The following is a 14,994-nucleotide window of genomic DNA, read 5'->3' on the forward strand; positions in this document are numbered from 1 at the left end:
CATTTCATCAAAGATATAGGAATGACTAATAAGCACATGAAAAAATGCTCAACATCATTAATCATTAGGGAAATGCAAATTAAAACCACAATGAGACACCACTTCACACTTATTAGAAAGGCTATAATAAAAAAGACAGACAATGACAAGTGTTGTTGAGGATGTGAAGAAACTGGAACCCTAATACACTGCTGATGGAAATTGAAATGGTGCTGTCACTTGGGAAATCAGTTAACAATTTCTTAAAAAGTTAAACATAAGTTTACCAGCAATGGATAAATAAATGACATAGAAATTCTACTCCTAGGTATCTCCAAAAAGAAATGAAATTTTGTGTCCACACAAAAACTTATACATGTGTGTTCATAGCAGCATTATTCATAAAAGCCAAAAAGTGGGAGCAATGCAAATGTCCATGCACTGGTAAATAGATAAGCAAAGTTTGGTATATGCAAACAATGGTGTACAATTGGCAATAGAAAGGAAGAAACTACTGATACATCCTATAACATGGCTGAACCTCAAAAACGTTATGCTAAATGAAAGACACCAGACATAAAAGACTACCTAAAATATGATTCCACTTTATGAAATATCCAGGAAAAGCAAATCTATTGAGACAGAAAAGAGATTAGTGGTTGTCTGGGGCTGAGGGTGGGAATGAGGATTGATTACAAATGGGCCTGAGAGATCTTTGGGGGATGATAAAAATGTTCTAAAGTTAGATTGTGGTGATAGTTGCACAACTCTAAATTTATTAAAAGTCATTGAATTGTACATTTATCGTGGGTAAATTTTATGGCACGTAAATTATAAAGCTCTTTTTTAGAAAAGGTCAAATCTATTTCCAGAGTCTTAGAGCACTCTTACCCGTTTTTTTCTTTTGTTTCTTCTTTTCTTCAAGCAAAGATGTACTAATTCTGCTCAGTAGCTTGACATTGCTCTCGATAGCTTTGAGCGTTTCTGGTAACATCTCCATTTGTGCTATACAGTGGTGGTGTTCATCAATATCAATTGTAGTCATCTCAGACAAAATGACATCTTGAAGAGAGTAAAAATAAATTACTTTTGTGCAGAAAAATAAATAATTATAACCATATAGGCTTATAATATTGGCTACCTATTCAATATTGTAGCATTGGGAAATATAGGTATCTCGTAATTATTTCTATTCTGAGGCTTCTCTCTATGAAGAAATAAAAAAAAAAAGAGAGAGACTTGGAATAGAAGGCCGAACAGTAAGTCTTGGCCATGAAAATATGGTTAAAAGGTGTCTAATTTGTTAGTTCCCTGACTTCAGGGATGGAGATATCTAAAATGTGAACATGTGCTTTAATATTGGAGATCTAAACCCCAATTAACTCCTTTGGTAAGTTTTCTAGTATTTTATAACCCCTGTTACATGAGATTTCTTGTAACTAAATGAAATTTCTCTTTTTTGTATTCTTAGCTTATTCATTCTTTCATTCAACGTGTCTCCTCTGTCATGTACTGTTCTAGATCCTGAAGATACAGCATTGAATAAAACAAATTCCCTAACTTCATACTATTTACATTCTAGTGAAAGGACACAGACAAAAAAAGATTAATGTGTCTTTTTAAAAGACACATTAATTATACATTAATTATATAGTATGTCAGATGGTAAGAAATGCTATAGACAAAAATAAAGAAGAGTAAAGAATAATGGACAGTGCCAGTGGGTAGAGAATGGGGATGGTCAGAGAACACCTCATTTTAAAGAGAGATATAAGCAGAGAATGAGCCATGTGGCTACCTGATGGAAAATGTTCCAGGCAAGGGACTAGGAAGCATAAGGACACCGGGCAGGAGTATGCTGGCATGCTTGAAGAAAAGCACGGACGCCAGAATAGCTGGTACTAAGTGAGAGAGCTTATATTTTCCTTATTCTATTCTTCCTGGAACAGAGAGCACCTGTTCTCTAAATAACCACCTTAGTCTTTTCTTGTTTAGTCTTCTTCTAATCCTTTGTAATTTGCTTATAATTCCATTCTCTAGCTTTTTCATTAACTTTAAATCACTTCTGGAAACTTACTCCATTCTTCCAACCAGGCCAGAATGTAGACAAGAGTCTTTTCTTTAATTTCAGCAGTCTTGGCACAAGTAACTATTTTCTCCAGCAGACTTGCTCTCCATTTCTTATGTTCTGTAAGGGATATTTTCCTTCCAGAGTGCACATTCTCATCCATAGTATAGCGATTTATTATCCACTGCACATTCTGCATGATGTCACCTAGCTGCATATTAAGGTCCTATAAGAATAAGAAGGGGGAATACATTAATAAATCCTCTGTTTGACAATAAGCATTGACCACCTTTCTTCCCAGAATGTCAGTGACAGTCACTATAAAGCTGTCTAATCAAAGGCCTGCTAATTCTAGTTTTTTGTTGTTGTTGTCTTTTGTTTGTTTGTTTGTTTTTGGCTGCATGGCATGTGAGATCTTAGTATCCTGACCAGGGATCAAATCCGCACCCCCCTTCAGTGGAAGCACAGTCTTAACCATGGACCACCAGGGAAGTCCCCTAATTCTGGTTTTTCTGTGAGTCTCAGATTTTCCTCTTAAATTTTTTTTCTCTGCCTTCATCCTAGCATTGCTATGATATAATGAAAAGAATATTGGGTCTGAAAGCATATCTGGATTCCACCTCTAGCTCTCTCGTTAAAATGACTTTTAATAAATCACTTAACAATTCTGAGCTGCCCTGACTCATCTGTAAAATAATGGAGATACTGAGTTTACAGTTGATGTGAGACACGTAAGATGTGTGAAATGCCTTATAAACTGTGGCTGCTATAAACAAACTAATTAATTACTAATTAATTAAAGGAAGTTACTTCTTTTTCTTTTTTTAATCAACACTTACACCTGGAAAGCAGCTATCAGAATATTCCACAACATGACTTCTACTTCATTATTTCCCCTACTCAAGAATCTATCAGCAGATTCTCAGTGGGGGTAATTACTGCCTCATATGGGCATTTAGAAATTTGTGGGGACTTCCCTGGTGGAGCAGTGGTTAAGAATCCACCTGCCAATGCAAAGGACAGGGGTTCGATCCCTGGTCGGGGAAGATCCCACATGCTGCAGAGCAAATAAGCCCACGCGCCATAACTACTGAGACTGCACTCTAGAGCCCACGAGCCACAACTACTGAGCCCACACACTGCAACTACTGAAGCCCGCATGCCTAGAGCCCGTGCTCCGCAACAAGACTGGCCACTGCAACGAGAAGCCCGTGCACCCCAACAAAGAGTAGCTCCCGCTCACCACGACTAGAGAAAGCCCGCACGCAGCAATGAAGACCCAACGCAGCCTAAATAAATAAATAAATAAATAAATAAATGGGAAAAAAAAGAAGAGGAAAAAAAATAAGAATCCACCTGCCGATGCAGGGGACATGGGTTCGAGCCCTGGTCCGGGGTGATCCCACATGCCGTGGAGCAGCTAAGCCCGTGTGCCACAACTACTGAGCCTGCACTCTAGAGCCCGTGAGCCACAACTACTGAGCCCACGTGCCACAACTACTGAAGCCCGCGTGCCTAGAGCCCGTGCTCTGCAACAAAAGAAGCCACCACGAGAAGCCTGCGCACCGCAACGAAGAGTAGCCCCCACTCGCAGCAGCCAGAGAAAAGCCCGCCCGCAGCAATGAAGACCCAATGCAGCCAAAAACAATAAATAAATAAAATAAAATAATAACATAAATAAATTTATTTAAAAAAAAGGGGAATGGTAAATCTGATAGATGGAGAATCACTGCTCCATCTTTTCCAAATTTATCAATTACTCTCTCAGTTTGGCTTCAGACAAACCTAACTCTCTCTACACTCCTTACAATAACATTAAAATTTGGATTTTGCAAGCCAAATCACCATGTCAAAAGAGTAATCAAATGTTAGGTTCTAGAATTACTGCAATCAGAAATAGGTAATGCAGTTGCAGCAAATTATCAGAAATACAGGAGAGCAGAGAAAAAGTTTGATAAGCCGTGATGAAGAATAACATTACAAACTAACACACAGCATGGTGATTAAAGAAAAAGTATCACCAACTTCTCATAAATTCTCCCAGAAAATTGAAGAGAAAGGAACCTTTCTCAACTCATTCTTTGTGGCCAGAATTACCCTCATACCAAAGTCAGATAAAGATACTGCAAAACAAAACAAACAGAAAAACTACAGACCAACATCTCTAAACATTGTTGCAAAAATCCTCAACAAAATACTAGTAAACAGAATTAAACAGCACATTAATAGAATTACATACCATGACCACATGGGGTTTTTTCCAGGGATGCAAAAATGGTTCAACAGGTGAAAATCAATGAATGAAATATACCAAATTTACAAAATGAAGGGGAAAAAATTGTATGATCATCTCAATTGATGCAGAATAAACATGTGACAAAATTCAACACCCTTTCATGATGAAAACTCTCAACAAAGCAGGAATAGAGGGAACATACCTCAATATAATAAATGCCCTATATGACAAGCCCACAGCTAACATCATACTGAAAAGTGAAAATCTGAAAATTATTCCTCTAAGATTAGGAACAAGGCAAGGATGCCCACTCTTACCAGTTCTATTCAACATATTACTGGAAGTCCTAGCCAGAGTAATTAGGCAAGAAAAAAGAAATAGGGACTTCCCTGGTGGTGCAGTGGTTAAGAATCCACCTGCCAATGCAGGGGACACAGTTTCAATCCCTGATCTGAGAAGATCTCACATGTTGTGGAGCAACTAAGCCTGTGTACCACAATTACTGAGCCTGCACTCTAGAACCTGTGAGCCACAGCTACTGAACCTGCATGCCACAACTACTGAAGCCCATGCACCTAAAGCCTGTGCTCCACAACAAGAGAAGCCTGTGCACCGCAATGAAGAGTAGACCCCACTCACCGCGACTAGAGAAAGCCCACCCGCAGCAACAAAGACTCAACGCAGCCAAAAATAAATAAATAAATTTTTTAAAAAAGAAAAAGAAATAAAAGACATCCATGTTGGAAAGGAGGAAATATTATATTTGTTTGCAGATGATATAATCTTATATATAGAAAACTCTATAAAGATTCCATCAAAAGGGACTTCCCTGGTGGCACAGTGGTTAAGAATCTGCCTGCCAATGCAGGGGACATGGGTTCGATCCCTGGTCTGGGAAGAGTCCACATGCCATGGAGCACCTAAGCCCGTGCGCCACAACTACTGAGGCTGTGCTCTTGAACCCACAAGCCACAACTACTGGGCCCGTGTGCCACAACTACTGAAGCCTGCATGCCTAGAGTCCATGCTCCGCAAAAGAGAAGCCACCGCAATGAGAAGCCCACACACCACAACGAAGAGTAACCCCTGCTCGGCACAACTAGAGAAAGCCCGCGTGCAGCAACAAAGACCCAACACAGCCAAAAAAAAAAAAAAGTTTCCATCAAAAAACAACAACAGCAACAACAACAAAAAACAAACCTGTTAGAACAAATAAATGAATTCATGAAAGTTGCAGGATACAAAATCATACACAAAAATGTTTAATTTCCTATATACTAATAATGAACTATCAGAAAGAGAAATTAAGAAAGTAATCCCATTTACAACTTCATCAAAAAGAATAAAATACCTGGGACTAAATTTAACCAAGGAGGTGAAAGACCTGTATATTGGAAACTACAAGACATTAATGAAAGAAATTGAAGAAGACACACATGGAAAAGTATTTCATGCTCATACACTGTGAGAATTAATATTGTTAAAATATCTATACTACCCAAAGCAATCTACAGGTTGAATACAATCCTTTTCAAAATTCCAATTACATTTTTTACAGAAATAGAACAAAAAAATCCTAAAAATAGAACAAAAAATCCTGAAATTTTTTACAGAAGTAGAACAAAAAATCGTAAAATTTGATTCTTTTGGAATCATAAAAGACCCTGAAGAGCTAAAGCAATATTGAGAAAAAAGACAAAAGCTGGAGGCATCAAGCTCCCTGATTTCAAACAATATTACAAAGCTATAGAAATTAAAGCAGTATGGTATCAGCATAAAAATAGACACATACATCAATGGAACAGAAAAGAGAGCCTGGAAGTAACCCCCCACACACATATCATCAGTTTATGACAAAGGAACCAAGAATATACAATGGGGAAAGGAAAGTCTTTTCAATATATGGTGCTGGGAAAATTGGACAGCCACATGCAAAAGAGTGAAACTGGATTTCTATCTTATACCATACATAAAAATTAACTCAAAATGGATGAAAGACTTGAATGTAAGACCTGGAACTATAAAAATTCTGGAAGAAAACAGGTAGTAATCTCCTTGACATTTCTCTTAGTGATAATTTTTTGGATTTGACACCAATAGCAAAGGTAACAAAAACAAAAATAAACAAGTGGGACGACATCAAACTAAAAAGCTTCTGGGGACTTCCCTGGTGGTCCAGTGGGTAAGACTACATGCTCCCAATGCAGGTGGTCTGGGTTTGATCCCCAGTCAGGGAACTAGATCCCACATGCATACCACAACTAACAGTCCACATGACCCAACTAAGAGTCTGCGTGCCACAACTAAGAAGTCCTCATGCTGCAACTAAAAAATCCCGTATGCTGCAATGAAGATCCCAAGTGCCTCAACTAAGACCTGGTGCAGCCTAAATAAATAAATAAATAGCTTCTGCACAGCAAAGGAAACCATCAACAAAATGAAAAAGCAACCTACCGAATGGGAGAAAATATTGCAAATCATATATCTGATAAGGGGCTAATATACAAAATATGTAAAGAACTCATACAACTCAATAGCAAAAACCCAAACAATCTGATTTAAAAAATGGACAGAAGATATGCATAAACATTTTTCCAACGAAGACATACAGATGGCCAATGGATGGGTACATGAAAAGATGCTCTACCATTATTAATCATCAGGGAAATACAAATCAAAACCATAATGAAATGTACCTCACACCTGTTAGAATGGTTGTTATCAAAAAGACTAAAATTAACAACACTTCTTAGTGTTGACAAGGATGTGGAGAAAAGGGAACCCTTGTGCATTGTTGGTGGGAATGTAAATTGGTGCAGCTACTATGGAAAACAAAATGGAGTTTCCTCAAAAGATTAAAAATAGAATTACCATATGATTCAGCAATTCCACCTTTGGGTATTTATCTGAAGAAAACAAAAATACTAATTAGAAAAGATATTTGCACTCCCATGTTCACTGTAGCATTATTTACAATAGCCAAGATATGGAAACAAACCAAGCATACACAAATATACAATGGAATATTATTCAACCACAGAAAAGAATGAAGTTTTGCCATTTACAACAACACAGATGGACTTTGAGTGCATTATGCTAAGTGAAATAAGTGAGACAGAGAAACACAAATACCGTATGATCTTTTTTATATGTGCAATCTAAAATAAAACTAAATTCATAGCTACAGAGAACAGTTTGGTGGTTACCAAAGGTAGGGGTAGGGACAGTGTGAAAAATGGGTGAACTATTTCTTTTTTTAGTTTAGTTTAAATAAATTGAATTTTTAAAAAATCAGTTGTGTTGTTATACACTAACAGTTAACAATCTGAAAAGGAAATTAAGAAAACATTTCTACTTACAGTAGCATCAAAAGAATAAAATACTTATAATAAACTTAACCAAGGAGATGAAAGACAATGTTAAAACATCAGTACTACTGAACCAGTCTACAGACAGTACAATCCCTAACAAAACCCCAATGGTGTTTTTTGCAGAAATAGAAAAATCCATCTTTAGGATTTATGTGGAATCTCAAGGTACCCCAAATACCCAAAACCATCTTGAAAAAGAAGAATAAAGTTGTAGAGCTCATACTTCTTATTTTCAAATATTACTGTAAATCTACAATAATTAAAATAACATACTGTCATAAAAGACATATAGACCAGTAGAATAGAATACAGAGCCCAGAAATAAACTTTTGCATATATGGCCAAATAATTTTTGACAAGAGTGCCAAGACCATTCAATGGGAAAGGACAATCTGCCAACAAATGATGTTGGGAAAACTGGATACCCACATGCAAGAATGAAGTTGGACCCTTATCTTATACTATATAAAAAAATTGACTCAAAATGGATCAAAAACCTAAGCATAAGACCTAAAACTATAAAACAGAGGAAACATAGAGAGAAAAGCTTCATGACGTTGGATTTGGCAATGATTTCTTAGATATGACACCAAAAGTACAGGCAATAAAAGTAAAAATAGATAGATTGGACTAAATCAAAATTTAAAACTTGTGCATCAAAGGACACAATCAACAGAGTGAAAAGGTAACCTATGGAGTGAAAAAAATTTTTGCAAATCATATATCTAATGAAGGGTTTATATCCACAGTATATAAAGAACTCTTGGGACTTCCCTGGGGGCACAGTGGATAAGACTCCACGCTCCCTATGCAGCGGGCCCAGGTTCGATCCCTGGTTAGAGAACTAGATCCCACACGCATGCTGCAACTAAGAGTTGGCATGCCACAACTAAGGAGCCCATGTGCTGCAACTAAGAACCAGTGCAATCAAATAAATAAATAAATATTTTTAAAAAACTTATTTAAAAATAAACTCTCAACATCAAATAAATAAATAACCCAATTCAAAAATGGGCAAAGGACTTGAATAGACATTCAAAGAAGATATATAAAATAGCCAAAAGATATATGAAGAAAAGCTCAACATCACTAATCATTAAGGAAATGCAAATCAAAACCACAATGAGATACCACTTCACACCCATTTAGATGGCTACTATCAAAAACAAACAAACAAGTGAAAAATAGAAAATAAATGTTGGCAAGGATGTGAAAATTGGAACTCCTGTGCACTATTGGTGAGAATATAAAATGATGCAGCCACTATGGAAAATGTATGGCAGTTCCTCAAAATATTGAAAATGGAATTACCATATGATCCAGCAATTCTACTTCTGGGTATATACCTGAAATAATTGAAAACAGGGTCCCTAAGAGATCTTAGTACACCTATGTTCATAGTAGCATTATTCACAATAGCCAAGAGATAGAAGCAACCCAAGTGTGCATTAACAGCTGAATGGATAACAAAATGTGGTATATACATACATAATGTGGTATATACATGCATAAGGTACATGGATGAACCTTAAGACATTAAACTAAGTGAAATAAGCCAGTTGTAAAAAACAAATACAGTATGATTTCACTAATATGAGATATCTAGAATAGTAGAATTTATAGAAACAAGTAAAATGGTGGTTTCCAGAGGCTAAAGGGAAGAGGGAAATAGGATATTGTTGTTTAATAGGTGTAGAGTTTTAGTTTTGCAAGATGAAAAAGTTCTGGGGGAATCCCCTGGCGGTCCAGTGGTTAGGACTCCATGCTCTCACTGCCAAGGGCTGTGCAGTGGGGCCAAAAAAAGAAAAAAAAGATGAAAAAGTTCTGGAGGTTGATTGCACAACAATGTGATTATACTTAATACTACTGAACTATATACTTAAAAATGGTTAAGATGGTAAAATTTATGTTATGTGTATTCTACCACAATTAAAATTAGACAAAAACTTTTTTTACTTAAAATAAGGAGTAATCAGGCTTCCCTGGTGGCGCAGTGGTTGAGAGTCTGCCTGCCAATGCAGGGTACGTGGGTTCGAGCCCTGGTCAGGGAGGATCCCACATGCCGCGGAGCGACTGAGCCCGTGAGCCACAACTACTGAGCCTGCGCGTCTGGAGCCTGTGCTCCGCAACAAGGGAGGCCGCGATAATGAGAGGCCCGCGCACCGCGATGAAGAGTGGCCCCCGCTCGCCGCAGCTGGAGAGGGCCCTCGCACAGAAACGAAGACCCAACACAGCCAAAAAATAAATAAATAAATAAATATAAATAAATAAATAAATTTATTAAAAAAAAAAATAAGGAGTAATCAGATGTTAAGTGCTGGAAATATTGCAATAAGAAACAGATGATCCAGTTGCAGCAAGTAATTTAACTCAGGTATACAGGAGAGCAGAGTCAAACTTTGCTAGGTCAAGTGATGAAAAATAACATTACGAGCTAACCAGCTGCTCATAAATTCTTCCAGAAAACTGAACAGGAAAGAACATTTCCCAACTTATTCTTTGAGGCCAGCATTATCCTGATATCCAAACCAGACAAAGACATAAGAAAATAAACTATATATCAATATTCTTTATGAACACAGTCACAAAAATGCTTAACAAAATATTAGAAATTAGATCAAACAATGGATTAAAAAGAAAACATTATGAACAAGTGGGGTTTATTCCTAGAACACAAGGTTGATTCAAAACTGGAAAATTAATAAATGTAAATCACCATATCAATAGTCTAAATAAGAAAAAACATATGATCATCTCAATAGATGCAGAAAAAGCAGTTGACAACATTCATTCATGATTTTTTTTAAAATTCTATAGCAAACTAGGAATAGAGGATAACTTCCCCAATGTGATGAAGAAGATTTACAAAAAATTTACAGCTAGGATTATACTTAATGGTGAAAGTTTAAATTGCTCTAAGGATTCATTTTTATTCAATCTTGTGTTAAGGTCCTACCCAATGCAATAAAGTAAGAAAAGGAAATAAAAGAATATTCATTGGAAAGGGAGAAATAAAAGGTTTGTATTTACAGACCAAACGAAAACAAAAACAAACCAAAAATCAAACAAACACAAAACTGTCTGTGTAAAAACTCCCAAAGAATCTATAAAAAAGAGCTGCCAGTATACAAAAATCGAAATCATATTTCTATACACTAGCAATAAACAATTGGAAATTGAAATTTAATATAACAGTACCATTTGCAATTACACTAAAAACATGAAATACTTAAGTACAAATCTAACAAGATAAGTGCAAGATCTGTACACTGAAGATTACAAAGCATTGATGAAAGAAATCAAAGAAGATCTAAATAAATTATGACAATTCTAAGCACAGACAAGGATGTAGAGCAACTGGAACTCTTATACTTTCCCAGTGGGAATGCAAAATAGTAAAGCTATTTAAGATAACAGTTTGGCAGTTTTTTGTAAACGTTTGCTACCATATGACCTAGCAATACCATTCCTAGGTATTTAGCCAAGAGACGAAAACTTACGTTTATACAAGAATTTATACATGAATGTTTGTAATGACTTTACTTGTAATTGCTCCAAACTGGAAACAACCCCAATATCCTTCAACTAGCGAATGCATGCTTTATGCTAAGACAGATTCAAATGATATAGGGTATGATTCCCTTTGTGTGGCATTCAGGAAAGGGAAAACTATAAGGATAGAAAACTAATGGCTTCAGAGGTCTATCAGCCAGGGAGGGGTTGGCCACAAAAGGGCATAAGGGGATTTTTCGAGGAGACAGAATTGTTTTAAATCTGAATTTTGATGGTGATTACATGTCTTTGTCAAAACTCTTGAACAGTATACCAAAAAGTGGGAATTTTACCTTAATTAAAAAAAAAAGTTACAGGCAGTAGAATCAGACTACCTGGATTTTATTTTATTTTTTAAATTTTTAAATTTTTTTGGCTGCGTTGGGTCTTCATTGCTGTGAGTGGGCTTTCTCTAGTTGTGGTGAGCGGGGGCTATTCTTTGTTGTGGTGCACAGGCTTCTCATGGTGGCTTCTCTTGTTGTGGAACACAGGCTCTAGGCACACAGGCTTCAGCAGTTGCAGCACTCGGGCTCAGTAGTTGTGGTGCACAGGATTAGTTGCTCTGCAGCATGTGGGATCTTCCTGGACCAGGGATCAAACCCGTGTCCCCTGTATTGGCAGGTGGATTCCCAACCACTGCACCACCAGGGAAGTCCCACACTACTGGATTTGATTCAGATCCACTACGTGTAACAACTGTGACCTTTAGGCAGGCCTCAAATAGTCTCAATTTCCCATCCGTGAAATAGGATTAATAGTAATACCTATCCATGTTGAATTAATCATGGGAATTAAATGAGATAATCTGTAAATAAACTTTTACCATAGGTGACATGGTAAACACTTTAAATGCTACCAGGTTATTAAGTGCTTACTATATGCCAGAGGGGTGAAAGGGTCAAAGTAAGAAGAAGGGTAGAGAAAGCGCCATAGCCTGGAGCAGGATAGAATGTGAGAAGCAGATAATAGCAATAGCAAAATGAACACAGTGTACCTATTCCCCAGTTGAAAAAACAGAAAATCTTTAAAGTCTCCTGTGTTCCCCATATCAATTGCATCCCTTTCCCAATGCCCAGAGATAATTTGAATTATCTCTGAATTTGATAATCTATATAATTAGATTATAATAATTATCTAATATTCTAATAGTTTGAATCTATCCTGAATTTTAATCTCTATACTTTTAACACTGTAGTAAACTGAATGACGTCCCCATCCCCCAAAGATATTGTTAGTGAACACAAGTTCCTGCACAGTGAGGCCAAACAAATCTAAATGTTGGAGTTTGGAGCAGAGAAAGGTTTATTGCAGGGCCAAGCAAGGAGAATGGGTGGCTCTTGCTCAGAAACCCACAAATCTCCAATGGTTTGCGGGGGGGAGAAGTTTTTACAGGCAAAATTGGGGGTGAGGGCTGCAGAGTGTGTGACTTTCTTCTGATTAGGTTGGTGGTGAGGTAACAGGGTGGTGCTCTAGGAATCTTGTGTTCAGCCTGAAGTTACCATCCTAAACATGGGTGGAGGCCTTAGTACCTGCAGAAGAGCTCAAAGGTATTGTTATGTATATTCCTTGCAGAGGAACCAGGACCCTGCCCCAAGGCTGCACTGTTGTTTCTTGACTGCTCTTCCTTTGCTTCTGCATTCCCTCCCTTCCTTGATTAGCAACTATTTGAATCTGCCCTTTAGAACTCAGGGAAGGTCGAGGAGGTTGAAGACTTTGCCTGCAAGTAAGAAACCGGGACACAGAAAGGATTTGTAACAGGGAGGGCCCCACAGGGTCTTACTCCATTTCAGTATCAGGTCATAATCCCTGGAATGTGTAAAAGTTACTTTATATGGAAAAAGGGTTTTTGCAGATGTGTTTAAATTAATGATCTTGGGGTGGAGAGATTATTCTGGATTATCTAGGAGAGCCCTATTGCAATCACAAGTGTCCTTATAAAAAGGAGGAAGAGGGACAAAATTTTACAGACACATACAGAAGAGAAGGTTCAATGTGAAGATGGAGCAGAGAGAGATTTGAACCTGCTGGCCTTGGAGATTGGAGTGATGTGGCCACAGCCAAGGAATGCCAGCAGCTAACAGAAACTGCAAGAGACAAGGAATGGATTCTCAGAGTCCAGAGAGAGTGCAGCCCTGCTGACATCTTGACTTCAGCCCAGTGATGCAGATTTCAGACCTCTAGAATTTCTGACCTTTAGAATTGTGAGAGATTAAATATCTGTTGTTTTATACCACGTGGTTGTGGATATTTGTTACAGCAGTGAAGGAAACCATAATATGTCACCCCAAAATATGCCTCTGACATAAAAATTATTTTGAGCCGAAGGCTATTAAGAATTAGCAAACGTGGGAATCCCCTGGCTGTCCAGTGGTTAAAACTCCTGCTTTCACTGCCGAGGGCCTGGGTTCAATCCCTGGTTGAATCCCGCAAGCTGTGTGGCATGGCCAAAAAAAAAAAAAACAGCAAATGCCGGAAAAGATCTCTCATCACCCTGTTCTGCCTAAAGGCAGGAAACAAATTCTTTTTACTGGAGATAGACTTATCAGCACCAGAGGAATCTGCAAAGAAACCTTACTCTATTAGTTTCCTCCCATATATTTACCTTCCAACAGTTTGCCACTTTGAAAGCCTAAAACTACTTTCCTTTGTCCTGTCATTTCTCCACAAATTTATTGTTCTTTGTTGAAGATGCTAACATAAGCCACTTGGAGTTACTCTTCCTTTAAATTTCTCCCAGGTGATGTGCACTGCACACGTTAATAAAGTGCTTTTCTCTTGTTAATCTGTCTTTTTGTGAAGGAGTACTAGCTGAAAACCTAAAATGGGTGAGGTAAAGTTTTCTCCCCTATAGTAGAGACCACACACGCACTCACTCACGCACGTGCGCACACACACATCCTTAGACAGTAGATTGTGTAGTTTTGCTTGTTTTTAAATTATTCTCTTTATCATTCAGTGACTTGCTTTTTTTCCTCAACATAGTGTTTTTTTTATTTTATACATGTGGAAGTATATACCTATAGCTCGTTCATTTACACTATTGTGTATTTAGTATTTTATTGCACAAATATACTACAATTTACTTATCCATTACTATATTGGTTTGTTTTCAGTTTTGTGCTTTTACAGACAATGGTATAAAATTTTTGAACATGCCTCCTGGTACACATATGCAAGAGTTTTTCTGGAGCTATGCTGTCCAGTATGGTAGCCACTAGCCACATGTAGCTTCTGAGAAATTTTAATGAGGCAAGTGTGACAGGAAATAAATTTTAATTTAAATTAAACTAATTGAAATTTTAAAACTAATATGATTCATTTATTGGAAAACCTTTAAGTATTTTGGAAGAACTCGGTATATGAATCTAACTCTGCATCTATAAATTTTATGAAATCTAAATATCGATCAAGTATTTCTGATGAAAATTTAACATGCAATTTGAGATGTATTCTAAGAACAAATTACATGCTGAATTTCAAAGACAGTATGAAAACAGTGTATATGCCTTAATAATTTTTTTTATTGATAAACAACTTCAAGCCTTGAAGAGTAAATAGCTCTCAACCTAGAACTGTGTATCCAGCAAAATTATCTTTCAAAAGTATGAGGGTTATATGATATTAATATCATAAAAATATGTTGTAAAGAGTTTTCCATTTTTCTCTTCTCTGAAAAATTTGTATAAGTTTAATTTTCCTAGAAAATTTCCCAATTTACCTAGGCTTTCTAAGTTACTGTCCCCAAGTTGTACAGTATACTCTATATCTTCTTATCATTTTTTCAATCT

At 37.0% G+C, this 14,994-nt stretch overlaps 1 protein-coding gene across 1 annotated transcript in view; it reads right to left on the reverse strand.

Annotated features, from left to right (window-relative positions):
- Positions 1 to 14,994, reverse strand: part of FAM186A (family with sequence similarity 186 member A) — a 75,821-nt gene that overhangs the window by 24,903 nt on the left and 35,924 nt on the right. Inside the window, 2 exon segments of the mRNA XM_059937356.1 lie at positions 871 to 1,041; positions 2,057 to 2,273. Of these exon segments, the coding sequence (XP_059793339.1) occupies positions 871 to 1,041; positions 2,057 to 2,273 (388 nt within the window).

This window comes from Balaenoptera ricei, chromosome 10 (assembly GCF_028023285.1).
Source record: "Balaenoptera ricei isolate mBalRic1 chromosome 10, mBalRic1.hap2, whole genome shotgun sequence".
NCBI lineage: Eukaryota > Metazoa > Chordata > Mammalia > Artiodactyla > Balaenopteridae > Balaenoptera > Balaenoptera ricei.